At 33.3% G+C, this 20209-nt stretch overlaps 2 protein-coding genes across 2 annotated transcripts; one reads left to right on the forward strand and one right to left on the reverse strand.

Moving 5' to 3' along the window:
• Positions 1-12598: 12598 nt before the first annotated feature.
• LOC140452989 (uncharacterized) lies at positions 12599-15562 on the reverse strand. The gene is made up of 3 exons (XM_072547295.1): positions 14724-15562; positions 14560-14617; positions 12599-14230 (listed from the first exon to the last, which is right to left on the reverse strand). Exons 1-3 carry the CDS (start codon positions 15523-15525, stop codon positions 14203-14205), a joined length of 888 nt encoding a protein of 295 aa, XP_072403396.1. The 5' UTR covers positions 15526-15562; the 3' UTR covers positions 12599-14202.
• A 609-nt stretch (positions 15563-16171) lies between these two features.
• On the forward strand, positions 16172-20092 carry LOC140431122 (uncharacterized). The gene has a single exon (XM_072519045.1). The coding sequence runs from the start codon at positions 16172-16174 to the stop codon at positions 20090-20092; it is 3921 nt and encodes a 1306-aa protein (XP_072375146.1).
• Positions 20093-20209: the final 117 nt, after the last annotated feature.

A 20209-nucleotide genomic window follows, 5' to 3' on the forward strand; every position in this document is an offset into this window, starting at 1 on the left:
GCAAGAAGGCCCTGCCTGTCGTAAGAGGCGACTAATGGGTAGGAGTCGAGAGGTAAAGAGTGTATGTGTGTGTGTGTGCGTGTGTAAGCGTGTGCGTGTCTGTTTGGCTTGCAGGGATAAGAATACGGCCGAGGCAAGAAGGCCCTGCCTCTTGTAATGGGCGACTAATAAGTAGGAGTCGAGAGTTGAAGAGTGTATGTGTGTGTGTGTGCGTGTGTGCGTGTGTGTGTGCGTGTGTGAGTATGTGCGGGTGTGTTGGTTCGGCTTGCAGAAATAAGAACACGACCGAGGCAAGAAGGCCCTGCCTATCGTAAGAGGCGACTAATAGGTAGGAGTCGAGAGGTGAAGAGTGTAAGTGTGTGTGCGTGTGTGCGTGTCTGTGTGCGTGTGTGAGTATATGTGTGTGTCCGTTCGGCTTGCAGAGATAAGAACATGGCCAAGGCAAGAAGGCCCTGCCTGTCGTTAAAGGCGACTAATAGGTAGGAGTCGAGAGGTGGAGAGTGTGTGCGTGTGCGTGTGTGCGTGTGTGTGTCTGCGTATAAGCGTGCGTGTGTGTGAGTGTGTGTGTATGTCCGTTCGGCTCGCGGAGATAGGAACATGGCTGTGGCAAGAAGGCCCTGCCTGTTGTAAGGGGCGACTAATAGGTAGGAGTCGAGAGGTGAAGAGTGTATGTGTGTGTGCGTGTGTGCGTGTGTGTGCATGTGTAAGTGTGTGTGTATGTGTGTGTGTGTGTTTGGCTTGCAGAGATTAGAATACGGCCGAGGCAAGAAGGCCCTGCCTCTTGTAATGGGCGACTAATAAGTAGGATTCGAGGGGTGAAGAGTGTATGTGTGTGTGTGCGTGTGTGCGTGTGTGTGCGTGTTTAAGTATGTGTGTGTGTTAGTTCGGCTTGCAGAGATAAGAACACGGCCGTGGCAAGAAGGCCCTGCCTGTCGTAAGAGGCGACTAATGGGTAGGAGTCGAGAGGTAAAGAGTGTATGTGTGTGTGTGTGCGTGTGTGCGTGTGTGTGTGCGTGTGTGAGTATGTGTGAGTAGAGGGCAAATGAGAGTTCTAGCCGCACCGTTCGTATACCCCCCACCACCGACTCCCCCACCATTATTATACCCCCCTCCAATGGTAAGGTAAGGGGTGAGAGTTCTAGCCGCACCGTCCGTATACCCCCCACCATTGACCCCCACCATTTTGTATACCCCCCACCATACCTCACACCCCCCACCACTGACGAGGTCAACGACCGGTCAAGGTCAAAGGGTCAACGACCGGTCAAGGGGTCAATAGCCGGTCAAGGGGTCAATAACCGGTCAAGAGGTCAACGACCGGTCAAGGGGTCAATGAACGGTCAGGGGGTCAATAAACGGTCAGGGGGTCAGCGACCGGTCATGGGGTCAATGAACGGTCAATGTTAACGGTCAAGGGGTTAATAAACGGTCAATAAACATTCAATGGCCGTTACACACGAACGAGTAAAATATACATTACCAGTGAAAGGTATTTAAAAACATTGTTTTGAAAACATTAGTAATAGATAACTTTGTTTTCATAAGGTAAAAACAAGAAGTAAATTATTCATATTTATTTTATGTAATACATTTATGACATTGGTATTTGTATGGTAGGTAAGTGTTAAATAGCGAGATTGGATAGTGCTCCAAACAAGGTAGCTTCATTTGGATGACTTCATTACGTCGAATATGTGGTGGAAGTTCATTCCATTTATCCAATAGATCAAACCCATCAACATGATCCAGAAGGTACCACGCCGGAAATCGTTCTAACTCTTGTTTGTTAAATAAACAAAAATCTTTACGGCGAAGATAATGATCCGTTATCACTTGTTCTAATAAAGGATCGTGTTGAATAAGATTTAGAATACAAATATAGCAGTCGCTGACGGAAGGTGGGTACATCACTCCATCAAAGGTGGAAGGCCAATGATTATAACAGCGAGTAATTTTCGTTAGAATATGTGAATCATTTTTCATTTCATCTGGCAGTTTATGTTTAATATCTCGTAACTCTGATGCTTTCATATACCGGAGATATTGTAATGGAAAATCCCGTAATTCTTCGAAAGAAAATACACTCAACGGAACAGCAGGAAAGTGTTTACTGTAAGAAGTCATGTTGAATACTGTTTGATTGCATGTAAAATATTACCGCAAGAATAACTGGTTATACTTTCCACTCACAGATACCTCCCTCTTACTGATAACCCACTGAGACCCCCCACTTACTAGACATAAATGATATAAGGTAGGGTGACCTGTGTATCGAGTTAGTAAACATGTCTCAATACGACTTTAGTGATAACACACCCGTTCAAAAATATCGGGTAGAGAATAAAAAAGATGTAATAATAGGAGAAAAAAGTTTTCAGTTAAACAGATCGAAAAGCAAATTTGTGTCTATTGGGTTAAAGTACGGTGCGGAGTGTACACCAGTGATATCACTATACGGAAATCAAGGACAACGAGTAGTATTCACGGAAGAAGATTGGAAAGAATTTTTATACTACCAAGGAGTAATTACTAATTATCTGTACACGGTAGAAAGCAGTGAGTCTATAAGAAGAAAAAGCTATAGTATAGAATTTGAAAAGGTACTGGAAGCGAAAGTAATAAAGATATCACAAAGTAACTCCTACATTTATTTAGGGTATGAAACCATCTGTAAATTATGGGAGGTGTTACCGCTTATACAACATCATATTAACCATTTGAAACAAGGAAATTTCTCGGAATATTTAAAGAGTATATATCCACGATTACAAAACAACAAAGGTGATTTTTATGAAAACGTGTTAAGAAGTGTCAACGCAAACACTCAAGTTTGCTTTGAAGATATAAGTAATATTTTGGAATTGGTGTACGTGTATCCAGAAGCATTAAAAGATGTCTGCACAAACGGGAAAAAGAGTAACTTTTAATGATCATCTTAACAAAACACATGTTCTACGAGTTTGGAACCACGCATATCGTCAAGCACGACAAAGGTACTGGGAAATATTTGTAATAGATTCAATAAGGTTTAAAAAACGAATCGAAGAAACTTCGAAAATATTATCTCCGATTTTAAATATAAATCATAGAATGTTTGTATACAATAGTAGGTTTAAATAAATATTAAATCACAAAAGTTTTTTATTTTAAAAATTTATTAAATAAAAAATGTTTAACATATTTTATAATTACATTTAAAAGTAAAAAAGTAACACAAATAACTAAATACCAGGATAAACAAATATTTGATAGATATTCCCCACCAACTTGAGTAGCACCAGAAGAGATGTAGAGCTGACGCCATTCTGTTTCATCATTAAGGTAATTGGGAAAAGGTAATCGTAGTTTGTATACTGTACTGTTATATGGTATATAAGCGAATCTAAGATCTACTCCATTTAGCTTATAAAGACTCATGTTAGTCCACTGCGATGGCCAACTATCATTTTTTATTCCATTTCTATCAAAACATATATGAATATCGTTTACAGCATAAGGTTGGTAAATATAAAGTACTCCCTGCAAAACAGCATGTAAAATAAGTAGACCTGCTCCAGGCATTATTTTATCGCGAACTAAATTCTGTTAGATAAATTTTCTATATTTATACAACATTATTTTTACTAATCCACGAGTTGTGACTTTTATCTAATCCCAACCATTTAACATAAACTTGGTTAGCTTTGCGTTTTAATATCCGTTCCACAAGATAGACGTCTGAAAATTTAACTTTTTGAAGTTCTTCGGTGTAAAATGCCCCATTAATTTCCTCTTGTTTAGAATCCTCGAGTAAGTAGGTAGTTGGATTGGTTAACTGAACTTTTTTAATCTTAAATATTTCAGTACTCCAAGATGGTGTATATCCTTTAGCAAATGCGTGGCGATATTTACTTATACGAACATAATCCCCTCTTTGAAATTTTGGTTTACGTTTATCAACGGTTTTTAACCAGTTGTAAGCAATTATCTGCTTTGCATTTCGATTAGTTACTTTACTTGGGATGACACCCGTAGTTGAATGTTTGGTGTTATTGTACTGTTCAACGATCGATGGTAGTATGTTAACCCATTTATAAGAACCTTGCAAACTAAATTGTTTCCACAACTTTGACTTAAGAGTTCGTATCACACGTTCAGCAATACTTGCTTTTAAATTAGAATATGTGCTGTAATGATTTATACCATAAGATGACATTAGGTTTTTAAAGTGGGAATTATAAAATTCAGTCCCATTATCTGTTTGTAAATGTTTAGGAATTTTAGGCATTTGAGATAAAATTTTCTTCATACAATTGGTAACTTCAGACCCCGTTTTTCTTTTAATCGGTGACGCCCAAACATATTTACTAAATGCATTTATGACAATAAGAATATAGTTATATCCGCTGTTGTATTTAACAAAAGGAGTCATAACAGCTAAATCTGCTTGACACAAATCATGCAAACCTTTAATAATAACATGCCTCCGTTTAAAGTTTTTTTTTGCGGGTTTATGAAGTTCATTAACGACTTGTTCTTTGGGGTTAGACATTTTTTTCTAGTGGACACTGAAGAGTAATATGGACAAAAACGTTAGGATTCGTATCAAGTTTAAACGAAAGTTTATCACCTTTCTTTACATGTAAACCAGGTAATTCATGATATTTATACTCTATCGAATTTATTAAAACTAATCCATTAAAACTGTAATGTTGTACTGTTTCAATTTTAGCGTTTACAGAAAATACATACGACGTCCCTCCATGATCCAACACATAAAAGTCCTTGTTTAAACTTGTTTTTTCTTCTCCTTTTAAAGCTATTATACATTTGGTGTGGTAAGAAGATGGATCACAAATAAAATATAGTGGATTTGTAGAATTACCGTGAGATTTTAAATCAGTTAGAAAATGATTGCCAAATTTATTAATGGGCATTATTATTGAATTATACCACCTTCTCGAAGTTCCTCGATAATGGAAATGATTTCGTTACCGTGACCGTTATTTCCCGCAGATTGTGATGCTAGAAGTAGTCGAAGTCTATCTATTATCTCATTAAAATTGTCAAAGTATTTATACTCAGTTGGTTTCGTAGTGTATTGTTTTGTTAGTAAAGCACCACCTTTTTTACCAGTAAATTGTTTGGCTCGATTTCTAGTTGTCGCACCAAGACTTGAAGGTAAAGAAGTTAATCTTTGTCTGTGAGGTTGGGGTCTAGTTTCCAATACTGGCTTAATAATAAAATAATATTTATCTTTTATTTTAGATTCCATTTTTCTAATTGGTAATTCAGGATTATTGTTTCTATGAAGAGCATTGGTTCGTCGTAAAATATCCACGTATTCGTTAACATCCCCCTGTTTAAAACTAACAGGGTTTGCCTTAAACATTAATTCATAGAGACCTTGTGTCCCTATGTACTTAACTCCTTTTATAATCATATCCGAACCGTCAAAATCAATATTTGAATCACCGATTGAAAATTTTTCGTTAGCTAAATCGTGATACACTCCTAATATATGATCAAATTTACCTTTTGTATCCTCTATATTAGCTTTTACGTACTCCCGAGGTAAAGGTTCAGTGAATTGCTCATAGTACTCACCCATTACGTCAGGATTATTAACCATATTGTTAAACTCTAATACAGTTTCTTCAAAAAATCGATTTATATCTTCACTACTATTACCTCTTACACGTTGTGATGTAAATGTATCTTCTGCACTATCTTCTCCAAGTCGTGATTCAAATGTTTCTTCGATCCCGCTAGGTGGGATAAAAGAAAGTTCTCCAAAGTTGGTAGATGTTTTAGATGAAGAAGAACGTTTATTTGGTGATGAAGTCGCAAGTTGATATAAACTAAGATTTGGTGTGCTTAATCGACGAGGATTAGACTTGGGAGATCCTAATTTAGGTGATTTAGGTAGTTTAAGTGGGACAGATTCTTGTTTTATATTACTTGTAGGTTCTTGTTTTACATTACTTGTAGGTTCTAATTTTAACAACAACTCCTTGAGAGGTTTTGTTATGGGTTGATAATTTTTTTCTAACTGACTCTGAGACTTGATAATATCACTTTTTAAACTACGATATTTTCGTTTTAATGCTTGGCGGGTTTTTAACAGTTGTTTAGCGATTCGAGTATCCATTTTTACTAACACTAAAAAGGTGTACTTCTTCTTTTATATATGTACAAATGTATCAAACCCTTTGCGATATTTTCCTGAAGATAACAAACAATCCTTATCAATCACTACAAATCCATATTTATCTTTCCAACAAAAAGAACAAAAATCTTTAAATTGTTGAAAACTCATATCAATATTGACATGGTCGTCATATATGTGTTTTAAATTCGTCATATCTTGTTGAAAAATGACTAAAAGATTGGCATTATCCCGCACTAACTGTTTTGGTATAGCGCTATAAGTTTGACACAAGTAAAAACAGTCGGTAAATTTATGTCTACCAAAACAAAAATAACTTTGAATAAGTTTTTGATCACACGAAGCAACATCATCAAAGATTATTATTGAATGATTTTTAATATCTTCTGGAGTAGGTATGTTTGCAGAATCACCATATTCTTCATACCCAATCTCAGACATCGGTTTAATTAAGTTACGTAGGTATATATATTTTGGTTGGTGAAGTGATTTAGAATAAACATATATGTTTTGAAATCTTAAACCATTAGGATGCTCAATCAACGATAATAATGTATTAGTCTTACCACATCCACTTGGTCCAATAATAAGACACCGTTTTGAATCACCACCAAATAAATTACCGTGTTTTTTTATTTTATTATCTTGTGCAACTATATCATGGTTTGTAATAGGTAGCGACAGTTGTTGTTTTTCAATCTTCATTGTATCTGGGAATGATGTGAGTATATATAGGGTATCAGATTATATATAAAAGAAAGTATAATGAGGCGAAAAAGGATTAGTAGACATCGAACAGTTGAAAGAAGAGGTTGCGGATTATTAAATTCCGTCATCAATACACTACCAGTCGAGGTACACATTCCAGGTTATTCGTATTGTGGGCCGGGGACTAAGCTAGAAAAAAGACTTGCACTTGGTAATTCAGGAATAAATTTATTAGATAAAGCCTGTAAAGAACACGACATCGCATATTCCCTACATAAAGAACTTAGTAAAAGGCACGAAGCTGATAAAATATTAGAGAACAAAGCTTGGGATCGAGTAAAATCCAAGGACGCTACATTTGGTGAAAAAGCAGCAGCTTGGTTAGTTACAACGACGATGAAGGGTAAACGTAAATTGGGGATGGGGTTACGTAAGATTAGACGTCGGTTAAATAAAAAAGGTGGATCCCTTAAAAGAAAAAGAATAAATTTGAAAAAACGTATTATTAAAACCCCCAAAAAAGGAGGTTTTCTACCTTTATTATTACCGTTAATCGGAGCTTTAAGTGCGGTTGGGGGTGGAACTGCATCCATTATGAAGGCTATTAACGATGCAAAAACCAACCGTGAACAAATAGCTGAACAAAAACGTCATAATCTTGCTATGGAGAAAGGAGGTAAAGGGTTATACTTAAAACCTGCTAAAGGGTATGGGATGTATTTAAAACCATATTCAAAAAACTAATATTCCCCCATCATCCGTTAACAGATGTTGATTTAAAAAAATATGTAAAATTATTAAAAATCCCGCATTTTAGAGATGTATTCATGAGAGATACCTTACCAAGTAAAATTCAAAAATATGAAAGCGGTATTATAAATATGGATTTAAATAAAGGTAAAGGCACGCACTGGACAGCTTATACGAAAGAGAACAACAATATAATATATTTTGATTCTTATGGTGATTTATCACCACCACATAATGTAATCAAATACTTTAAAACTGGTGGTCCTGTAAATATAAATTATAATTATAAAAGGTTCCAACATCATTCTTACAATTGCGGTCAATTGGCATTACAGTTTCTATATAACCATTATAATAAGGATGTGTGAATCAGTCTAAACAATAGAACCGTTCAGCAAATATGTCGTATAATTTCACCCTGACCGGGAAGTCGTGTATTTTAAGTTATAATTTTAATCCTCCCATTTACCTGGATGAAAGTCTTGAATATGAAGTTGGTTTAACGAACTTTTATTCTTTTAATTCCATACCCAACATTGATGAATCTAATAATGTATTTCTCTTTGGTCGCGGTAACATTTTTTATACAACTGTTATCCCACTGGGCTCGTATGAATTGGAAGATATAATTCAGCTTTTAACGGGGTTGATGAAAAAAAGAGATAAAGATGCTTATATAGATATTATTCCAGATAAAAACACATCTAAAGTATCTATTAAAAGTAATTGTTCACTACATTTCGGTATTAAAAACTCTATAGGTAAAATTTTTGGGTTTAAGAAAAGAGAACTGGAAGCAAATAAAATTCATGTTTCTGATGAGCCAGTAAATATTTCAGTGACAAATGCAATCTGTGTTGATTGCAATATCGCTTCAGGCTCGTATTTAAATGGAGACCCGGTTCATATAATCTACCAATTTTTTCCAACCGTACCTAGTGGGTATAAAATAGTCGAGTCACCTCAAAATATTTTATATTACCCCATCAGCGTTAAGACAATCAACAACATTAGTGTAAAAATTGTTGATCAAAACGGTAAACTACTTAATTTTCGACAAGAAGAGATAACTATTAATTTACATTTACGACAGCGATTATAATGGTTCTAAACTTTTCCCGTCAACAACCCGATTACATAAAAAACTATAAAAGAACCGCCAAGAAACAAAAATTAAACAGTTTAAAAAAAACGATTGGAATATTAACACCATCTAATCGCTTATTATTAAAAAATCTTGGTTTTAAACTTTTAGTGTGATGGAAGTGTTACAAGTAACGGGTCAACCTTATAACGATACAACTATACAGGAATATCAATTTCACAGCTATTCACCATACATTCCCGGAAAGTTGAACTATAACGACGAGATAAAAATTCCCATATATGACCTTGACACATATACGCTCCCTTCAACATCATACTTAGATATAGAAGGAAAGCTACTCACCCACGACGATAAGGAACCAACAAAACTTAAATTTATAAATAACGCTATTTCTTTTTTATTTCGAGAGCTACGATATGAGTTAAATGGAGTTATTATAGACTCTGTTCGAGAGGTTGGACTGGTATCAACGATTAAAAATTATTTAAGTCTTAACGAAAACGAAAGTATTCTGTTCCAAAATGCTGGATGGTTTCCAAAAGCAGGAGATGAAAAAATAATAGTGGACGCCCATGGAAACTTTAACGTGTGTATCCCATTACGATTATTATCAGGATTTTTTGAAGATTTTAGAAAAATTATTATGAATGTAAAGCAGGAGCTTATTTTAATACGATCGAATGATGATGTGGACTCTGTTGTGAGTATAGACGACAGCGAACGACCTAAAGTTGAAATTACAAAATTACAATGGAATGTTGCCCATGTTAGCCCAAGCATGCGTGAACAACTACGATTGAATGGCATAGCTCATAAAAATATTGAGCTACCAATTAAATTCCGTTCGTGGCAAATGATTGAATATCCATCATTAAATAATACAACACGACATACGTGGGCGGTAAAAACTAGTACTAACATTGAGACACCGAGACATATCATTATCGCATTCCAAAAAGGAAGAAAATCCAAAATTACTAAAGATATGAGCAAATTTGACCATAACGACCTCAAAAATATAAAGGTATTTTTAAATTCTGAAAGATACCCTTATAATGACTTACACATTGATTTTGACACCAACAAGTTCGCTCAAATTTATGAGATGTTTGGAAGTTTTCAGACAAGTTATTATAATTTAAGTTTAAACCAACCGATATTTAGTCCTCAAGATTTTAAAACTAAAACACCACTCATACATATAGATTGCTCTAGGCAGAAAGAAGTGATCCAAAATGGGTCCATTGTTCTACGTATCGAATTTGAAACAAATACACCTTCAACACCTGATGTATCAGCATATTGTTTAATTTTACATGAGAAGGAATTTACATATAATCCATTAACAAAAATAGTAAAGCAGTATTAATACGCATGCGTTATAACTGTATATTAATTAATAGTAATAATTAAAAACGTTAGTTCATGATGAAACGTTTACACGAAAACACAATAGACAACTTTATAGATAATTTAAAAAAACTTAAAAAACAAATTCAGCAGTACGAGGCTTTTAAAGAGGTTATACAAAAATTTAAACAATTGCAAATATGAAACTTGTTATTGACATCCAAGGTTTTAAAATTGAGAATAATAGGTTTATTTGTAAAGAATTGGCGTGTTATTCAGGAGATAAATGTGTAGTATATATATTTAAACCACCTTTCCCATTACGAATGTTACCTCCTAATTTAATTCAGCAAGCGACATGGTTAAGCAAACACCACCACTGCATCTCTTGGAGTGAAGGTTATACCCCCTTATACGAATTAAAAAAAATTATAAAGGAATTAACAGACAAAGCTGAAATTGTTTATGTAAAAGGAATGGAAAAAGCGAATTACATAAGAAAATATTCTTCCACACCTGTAATTGAAGTAGGTGAATTTCCACCACTACCAGTATCGGAAGCAAAATGTTTTTACCACTCTAAACAGAAATGTATATGCGCCCTTTCAAATGTATTTTTTATTTATGAAAATTTTGTAATGGAGTAAATTTGAATAAAAACATTATATTTTTTACTTTTTTATTTTTTGATTCAAACTACAATAATAAGTTTTGTCTATAACCTACTTACAGAACCTAAACAACCTTCACATTTGAAGGGGTGTTGATACCCCTTAAACTGCAACCTTTTCAAAATCCTTGGTGGTAGCAGGTCTTCTATTGGTTTAAGAGATTCCAATTGTTGGTATTGGACAAGTTTTTGAAGAACGGTGTCGAAAGTTGACGTCTTTTTTAAGAATTGGTCCACCCACAACCAAACGTCGGAAAATTTGAAAATTCTTTCCAAAGCTATGTCTAATAGATAACGCTTCGTCAGGTATTCGTTAACGAACACACGTAATTTTATGGGTAGGCACACATTATCAAACATGTTGTTTTGACCCAGTTCACAAAGTGTCTCCACCCAACAGTATACACAAATTTTATTCATTTTTTTTTTGTTAGTATAATATTCAATAGATGTTAAATTAGGTGTTGATTTTTCACTAAGTAATTTCACTTTATCCATAGTAATTTTAATACTTTCTTGAAACATGATTATAGTCTAAACTGATTTTGGAATTACATCAACGAAGTTATATACCATCGACCCCCACTAAACCATATCGAAACCGGTTTTAAAGCTTGTGTCGCTAATATCCCCACCTTTATTTGTTACCAATAATATATTCAACTCTATAATAAGTAGTACAAAAATATTTTATAATTTATTACAAATTATATATAAAAAGATAGAATTACATTTCATCAGTCTTGCAAACCGACATGTAGAATGCTTTATGCACTCATCAATAGGTATATCGTATGGCTCCCATTTGTGTATTTCGACCTTACAGTAGAAACGACTTCGACATTCCCTATATGCTAGAACCCTGCTTTGCTTAACAACACGAGTTAACTGCACCTTTTCAATATTTAAAGGACGGTAAACGATCTTAAAACAGATGTATACTACCAAAGTTACCATCGTCAAAACACATTTTTAATTAAAATATATATAAAAATATTTTAATTATTTATTAACAAAATAAAAAAATTAATTATACATATTATTAAAATATATGGTATTACATTGTTAAAACTTCGTTGAACACATTTTTTTTTTGAACTTCGATATTTTGTCGCCAACATTTTTGCAAAAAAACAGTCGCTGTACTTTAAATGTTCTTCAATTGGTATATCGGAAGGTTCCCATTTATATATTTCAGTATTGCAGTAGAAACATCGAACTACATCACTAACTCCTGTATAGTAAAACCCAGCTTTGCTTAACAACAGGGGTTCAACTGCACCCTTCCAATATTTAAAAGAAAGTAAACGGTCTTCAAATTGCCGCCCAGTACGAGATATACTATCATCGTTACCGTCGTCAAGACACATATTTGACTAATAAGTTAGTTCGGAAAATAATCTATATATGTAAACTTATATTGGAGGGAGGTATAAGCTTGAAATTTTTAAACAATTATCACATTAATAACACTAATTGTGCTATAAAAAATTTATATTAACAAAAAAACTGACAAAAAGATACAAAACCAATAAGACCTTGACCGTTTGTTCACATTTGTTACCCACGTTCATAGGATAAAAAGAATAAAACCTTGACCGGTTATTCACCTATCTTTGTTTGAACCGGTTTGGTGACCGCATATTCACCTTTTCTTGTCTATGGTCGGACTATAGAATAAAAAGAAAAAATCCAACAAGACCTTGACGGGGCAATTACCCCCATTGTTGTTAAACCTGTTTAGCTCAGTCTTAAAGATGCTACTTTCGGTTGAGTTCTATCCAAAAATGTTTGTTAGACAGTAAGCCTTACACATTCAAACATGGAAGTTGGTTCTCCAAGTATCATTGTAGATAGTGGTGTATGTGACTCTAGTACAGATTGGGATAATTGCTGTACTATTAGTGAAGATGGCCCATGCGATTCTACTACGAATTGTAATCTATCTGTATGGAGTTCGTCAACACTCGAGCTGTCAGAGGACTTATCTTCTTTGTCGGAGAGGGACATGTCTGATGTAGAGAATGACAGTTTATTGTATAGTGACGTGGAATTTGAGGATGTATCGGAAAATGATGTGTTTTTGGAACCTGTGATAGCACCACCCGAACTGATTGAGGATGTATCGGAAAATAATATGTTTTGCGGACCAGAGATAACACCATTCAAACTAATTAATGAACCGATAATTATCTATTAATCATTTAAATATTAGTACTTTATTATGGTAATATATTTGTAATTCAATTATGTTGCAAATCCTTATTAGTTATTTTTGTACTCAAATTCTATACTTATAACCATATACTTACCATGAAGTTTTATTGAAATCTCTTTTTAATAACTGTATTTAAAAATTTAAAATAAATGTCTTAATGCTTTTCTGTTTTTTCCTTTATTACATACAAAAACAAAATACATGCTTATAACAACAAATCTACTAAGTTATAAATTAGAGCTGGAGGGTTAGATAATAGAACAAGTGATGAGGATTTACTATCTAGGCGTCGCACTATCTAGCTATGGAAAGCTTAAAACAGAAGTGGAAGATCAAGTTAATAGAGCAGAGCGGTAGGTCACCTGAATGAAGCAATATGGAGAAAAAAAATATCAGGAAAGAAATGAAAGGTAGGATTTACAAAACAGTCATCAGGTCAATAATGACATACGCAATAGAAACACAACCTGACACAGCGAGAACAAAAAGAATGTTAGAAACAGCAGAAATGAAAACCCTCAGAAAAATCGATGGTAGGGTACTATGGGATAGAGCTAGAAGTCTAAATCTTGAAAAGAATGCTAGAAACAGCATAGATAAAAACCCTCAGAAAAATCGATGGTAAGACACTATGAGAGAGAGCTGGAAGTACAGATATACTACGTAGATGTACGGTGGAGAACATTAAGAAATAGGGGAGAAATAAAAGAGTAGAATGAAATAATTATATGAGTCTAATAACAACAAATAGAGTAGTAAAGATGGTAAGAGACTGTCACCTAATGGGTGGGGTGATTAACGGAAAGACCATGAAAACGATGGAGCGACAACTTACTGGAGGACCATTTAAAAACGAATAGAGTCATATCTACACGAAATAAAGAAGAAAATATAGAAACAACAATTTTTAGATGTTTTTTAACGATATAGAAAATCACAATGAAAAATATGTATACACAAAATGAAGAAGAAGAAAATATAAAAACAACAATTTTTAGATATTTTTTATTAAAAAATAAACAATATATACAAATATAAACATAATTAAAAGTAAACTATATATACTTATATACACAAAATAAAGAAGAAGAAAATATAAAAACAACAATTTTTACATATTTTTTATTCAAAATGAAACAATATATTTATATAAATATCTAAACACAATTAAAAATAAACTATATAGACTATATATACCTATATACACAACTAAAACTAAATATTATATACAAAATAGACTAAAACTAAATTTAATTGACAGGGTCGTCGGGATGGGATCTGTAACAAAGAAATAGCAGAATGTAAAACTACATAAAATATCATAATGATGTATAAAATTAAAGGCGACACTTAATGAAGAAAAAATTAAAATTTCACAATAGAGAATAAACTAAATTTTCGTTGTAAAAATTCATGGAAAACTGTTTTATTATAATCCTAAAGAAGGAGAGGTTGGTGTACAAAATTAAAGGTGGTACTTAATGAAGAATAAATTAAAATTCTGTAATAAATAATAAATTAAATTTTCGCTTGTAAAAATTTGTGAAAAACTGTTTTAATTATGATCGTAAAAAGTAAAAGTTAAGGTAAAAAATTGGATTACTCACGGTTTACTCATCCCCCAGCAGCGCAGGAAATCACCACCAGCATTTTCGTTGAAAAAGTCTGTAACAAACAAAAAACATTATCAGTATTGTGTAATTATTATTAATAACATTACGTAAATTTTGTTAGTAAAATAGTTGCAACATATTGTAATAAAAATTCTTACCTTGAGAATCCGTTCTTACAGTATTGGCCAGGAAAGTTTTGGTGTTTTTTATGTCTTGAGACAATCGAATTTGTTCTTCATGGAAAGCCACCATAATTTTTTCAGCATATGCTAAAATATTTTCGGTGGCTTTCTTAAGCAGATCACTATTTTTTAGACTTTCATTCAAACTTTCCTGGAGACGTTCCGCATGCTGCTCCAGAGCCGACACAACTCCCCCCTTGTAATTTTCGCAAAACGCCTGATGGTGAGTTTCTACTTTGTTTGGGATTTGTAGGGCGCTTGCGGCTACATTAATCAATGACGGCTCTGAAGTCGATAATAATTTTTTTTCCCATACTTGGGTTTCCGTCAACGGTTTCTCTCTTGGTGGTGATTCCCTATCGGATACTTCTATTATATCTTCGATAGAGGGTAAGTTTTCATCTGGAAGTGTTTCCTCTTCAAAGTCGGAAATATCGCTATAGTTCGCAGCCTTTTCGGCGGCATGTAAAATTTGATCTGTCTCGACAATCGCCGCGGAGTGCACCATTTTCTTCGAATTGTTCTTTTTATTCAAATTTATTTTATAAATTAAGCGTTGCGCTTCGCTTATTTTTTTCGCGCCGACGAAAACCACACTTTCTTCTGAAGGTGCACGGCGACGGCACGGCGACGCGATTGAAAATCGACTTTTACACACCGACGACGGCGAGACTGAAGATGACTGCGGTTTTGCAAACTCCGGTACACTTTCAAACAAAATTCTTTTCTTCGCCAACAACCCCGGCTCGCGACGCGCAGAACGTTGTTCGGTTTTCATTGTGAACAGAAGAGACTATTTGAAATTGCATAACTTAAACGGGGTTATATTTTTTTTTTTTAATTTTTTTTTTTTTTTTTTTTTTTTTTTTTTTTTTTTTCATTTTTTATATTTTTTTATTTTTGAGGTTTTTTTTTTTCTTTATTTTTAGTCCTACACCCACCTTCCAACCACTCTAATGAAAGGTCTTGACGCCAGGGATACGAATATGTTATTACTTTGAGAAAAACTTAACGCGTAAAGCGGTAAAACGCTAAAAAGCGTATTTTTAGTCCTACATCACGTTTCAACCACTCTAATGAAAGGTATTGATGCCAGGAATACGAATATGTTATTATTCTTTAAAAAAAATTATGCATATAGTGGTAAAGCGGTAAAAAAACTATTTTTTGTTAAATTTTACTTTTAACCCTGCTTATAAATGCGGTAATTATCTATATTTGGAATATATTGTTAATTTTTGTAATTATTTACTCTAATAATACCATAAAACCGGTATTTCCAGTTTAAAACCGGTATTTCTAGTTTAAAACCGGTATTTCCAGTTTAAAACCGGTAATCAAAACAAGTTTATATTTATACCCCACACTTCTTTCGTTATTGTTCATTCTTGTGTCGTACAGTCACCTAGCTTCAGTCAACAACCATGCAGTGTAACTCTTGTTTAAAAGTTTTATCCAACAAAAGCAGTGTAAGTAGGCATAAACGGGAAAGTTGTCCGGAACGATTCAATAAAGGGAAAAAGGTGAAACTTAATGATGACCCAGATGTTGTTACATCAGCTAATAATTACAATTCAACCATTGTAGAAGCAACTCCCTTTAGATCTATTGTTCATCCAGTTACCACTACATCCAATGTTATCGAATGTCAAGATTGTTATAAAAAAATTTCTGGGAGAGGGCTAACAGGACATTTACGTAGTAATTCGCACAAAAGTGTTATTAGTAATGATTGTGGGGTTGAGAAACTATCAAGTGCGTTTAAAAATCGTATCGGTAGTTACCGCCTTTCTAGCAACAAACATCATACTGATTACTTAGAATTTTTTAGTGAAATTGAAGGTAACGTTTTGAAGCTCCTACATAACTATTTACATAAATTTAAAGTGTTAAAAGTTAATTTCGAACTTTACTCTATGTACACAATACCTGAAAAAGATACTTATGATTTAAAATCATTTAATACAAAAAATCAGATTATTACTATTTCTACTAATTTGAAACAAGCATATCAAGATTTTATTAGGGAGATATTACCCAAGGTTTCGGAAATACAAGAAAAGGAATCTGGATGGAGTCTTTTACAAATCCAATCATTAGAAGTTAACATTAATAAGTACAACCCTCTACGATCTTCTTCATATATCAGGTTACCACGACAAATCGAGATGAAGAAAGCAATTATTAATATAATGAATAAAGATGAAGCATGTTTTGGTTGGGCGGTAAACGCATCAATTTTTGATCCAACAGGTAAATCCAATCTTACTACTTCTTATCCGCATTATACTAGTCTCTTAAAGTTCCATAATATAGAATTCCCTATGAAACTCTCAGATATACCAAAATTTGAATTACTTAATAATATTTCGATTAACGTTTTTGGGATTAGTGAATGTTTTAAAAATAATATCACACAATTGGAAATCGTTGGGCCGCTATACCATACAAAATCTAAAAAAGCTACACATGTTAACCTATTACTTATTTTTGATGAGTACGGGAATAGTCATTATTGTTACATTAAAAATTTATCGCGGTTAATATCAAAACAAAAATCACGCCATAATGGTCAGACTTTTCTATGCAATGGTTGCTTACAATTTTTCTCATCCTTAGAACGTCTTCGCAAACATGAAGACAACGATTGCAACTTTGTATATACTAAGCTTCCAACTACCAACATGATTCTCAATAAATATGGACATTTACAAAAAGAAAATATCTTACAATTTTCCAACTTTCAGAAACAAATGCAAGTTCCGTTTGTTATATATGCTGATTTTGAAAGTATACTGCAACCGATACAATATGCAACACCTTCTGATAATTCCTCGTTTACTGTCAAAACCTATCAGCATACACCATATTCATTCGGTTTTTATGTTAAATGTTATTTTGATGACAGTTTATCAGAACTTATCATTTATCGCGGTGACAACGTGGTTGAGAAGTTTATTCAAAAACTAGAAGAAAAAGTTTACACTATTTATCATAAATATCTTAAATATATTAAACCTATGAAAAAACTCACGCCAGAAGAGGAATTACAATTTTTTACTAGTAAATGTTGCCACATTTGTGATAAACCGTTCGATATTAACGAAATTAAAGTTAGAGATCATTCACATCTAACAGGGTTGTTTTCTGGCGCAGCGCATAACGCTTGTAATTTAAATTACAAATTACCTAAGTTCATACCTGTTTTCATGCATAATTTAACCAATTACGATTCACATCTGTTTATAACAAAATTAGCTCAAAATAACGAAAAAATTGATGTTATTGCACAGACTAAAGAAAAATATATATCATTCACCAAACTACTTTTAGTTGATCGTGGTGATTTAGAGCAAAATATATATTTAAAATTAAGGTTTGTGGATTCTTTCAGATTTCTACCTCATTCACTGGATAATTTAAGTAAAACCCTAAATAATAATCAATGTCTAGAGTTACAAAAATATTGTCAATCAAATGAAGAGTTCGGGTTGTTACGACAAAAGGGTGTTTTCCCTTATTCATACCTGGATAACTTTTCAAAACTTGGTGAGGTATCTTTACCCACACAAGAAGAATTTTTCGATATTTTAAAAGGTGAAGGCATTTCCGATGAAAAGTACTTACGAGCTAAGCGAGTTTGGGAAGTTTTTAATTGTAACACCTTAGGAGAGTACTCAGATGTTTATTTAAAATCAGATATTTTATTATTAGCTGATGTGTTCGAAAACTTTCGACATAATTGTTTATTTAACTATAAACTAGATCCTGCTCAATATTTAACAGCTCCATCACTTAGCTGGGATGCTATGTTGCGTAAAACTAATGTTCAGCTTGAATTATTGACGGATATAGACATGCTCCATTTTTTTAAAAAGGGTATACGTGGAGGTATAAGTCAGTGTAGCACTAGATTTGCTGCTGCAAATAATCAGTATTGTGAGAATTATGATTGTTCTAAACCTACTTCATATATTCTTTATTTAGATGCTACAAACCTTTATGGTTACGCTATGAGTCAATTCCTTCCGCATGGTGATTTTCGATGGTTAGATGATGTAGAAATCACTCATTTTGATTGTTTATCAGTCGATGATGAATCTCCAAAGGGGTATGTCTTAGAAGTTGATTTAGCTTATCCTGAAACATTACATGATTTCCATAACGACTTACCGTTTTGTCCTGAAAATCTGATTCCCCCTAATAGTAAAGATCCCAAGCTTGTATTAACGTTGTTACCGAAAAATAAATATATTATCCATTATAGAAATTTGAAACAGTGTACTGAACAAGGTTTAAAGATAACTAAAATTCATCGAATTCTAGAATTTTCTCAATCACCGTGGTTAAAACCTTATATCGAATTAAACACAAATTTACGTAATTCTTCAAATAATGAATTTGATAAAAGTACATATAAAAATTACACAAACTCCATTTACGGGAAAACTATGGAAAACGTTGATAAGAGGGTTGATATTAAACTTTTATCCCACTGGGAAAACTTGCCTGGAAGCGTCGGTGCTGAAGGGTTTATTAGTATGCCGAATTTTCACTCTGTTTCAATATTTTCTGATAATTTGGTTGCAATTCAAATGAATATCCTAAAAATAATTTACGACAAACCGGTATATGTCGGTTTTTCAATTTTAGAAATATCCAAAATTCGTATGTATGATTTTTTTTACAATTACATTAAAGCTAAATATGTAGATAATGCCTCACTTTTGTATACCGACACTGATTCATTAATTTTACACATTCAAACAGAAAACGTTTACCGCGATATCAAAGAAAACCTTCATTTATTTGATACATCCAATTACCCCGCCGATAATATCTTTAATATACCAAAAACACCATCAGTGGTTGGTAAATTAAAGGATGAGTTTAAAGGTAAACCAATTACAAATTTTTGTGGTACTGGTGCCAAAGCTTATTGTGTGACATTAAGTAACAATGATAACCTTAAAAAAGCTAAGGGGATTTCCAAAAACGTTATAAATAAATCTTTAACATTTACGGATTATAAACAAGTAGTTGATAATACTAATGCGAAAATTTATCGTAAAATGTATACATTTAAGTCACATTTACATGAAATGTATACTGAATTAAAAAATAAGGTTGCTTTAACTTCCCACGATGATAAGAGATATGTTATACCCGGAACTATTAATACATTAGCGTGGGGTCATTACAAAATAGATACGTTTATACCTAACCAACAACAAAAAAATCTCGATTATTTAATCCAGCAAGCTAAACTACTTCTACCAGAAGCAGAAAATGATGGTAGGGATGAATTTTATGTAGATAGTTTTGAAATGGATTTTTTATCGTAGTGGGAGAGTTTGTTGGTGGGGCGGTTGTTTAATAACACGTTGTAGAGCTAATTCCTACAGTTCTTCTTCAGCTTTACTACTAGTATTTACAATGTGGATGTGTTACGTTACCGAAAT

This window comes from Diabrotica undecimpunctata, unplaced genomic scaffold (assembly GCF_040954645.1).
Source record: "Diabrotica undecimpunctata isolate CICGRU unplaced genomic scaffold, icDiaUnde3 ctg00000568.1, whole genome shotgun sequence".
Taxonomy (NCBI): Eukaryota; Metazoa; Arthropoda; class Insecta; order Coleoptera; family Chrysomelidae; genus Diabrotica; species Diabrotica undecimpunctata.

Excerpts from the sequence above, each read along its gene's own strand:
- LOC140452989 (XM_072547295.1), bottom strand. The coding sequence starts at position 15,525 with ATGAAAACCGAACAACGTTCTGCGCGTCGCGAGCCGGGGTTGTTGGCG. Across the intron at positions 14,618-14,723 it reads TGTAAGAACGGATTCTCAAG|ACTTTTTCAACGAAAATGCT; the intron begins GTAAGAATTTTT and ends TGTTTGTTACAG. Across the intron at positions 14,231-14,559 it reads TGCTGGGGGATGAGTAAACC|ATCCCATCCCGACGACCCTG; the intron begins GTGAGTAATCCA and ends TCTTTGTTACAG.
- LOC140431122 (XM_072519045.1), top strand. The coding sequence starts at position 16,172 with ATGCAGTGTAACTCTTGTTTAAAAGTTTTATCCAACAAAAGCAGTGTA.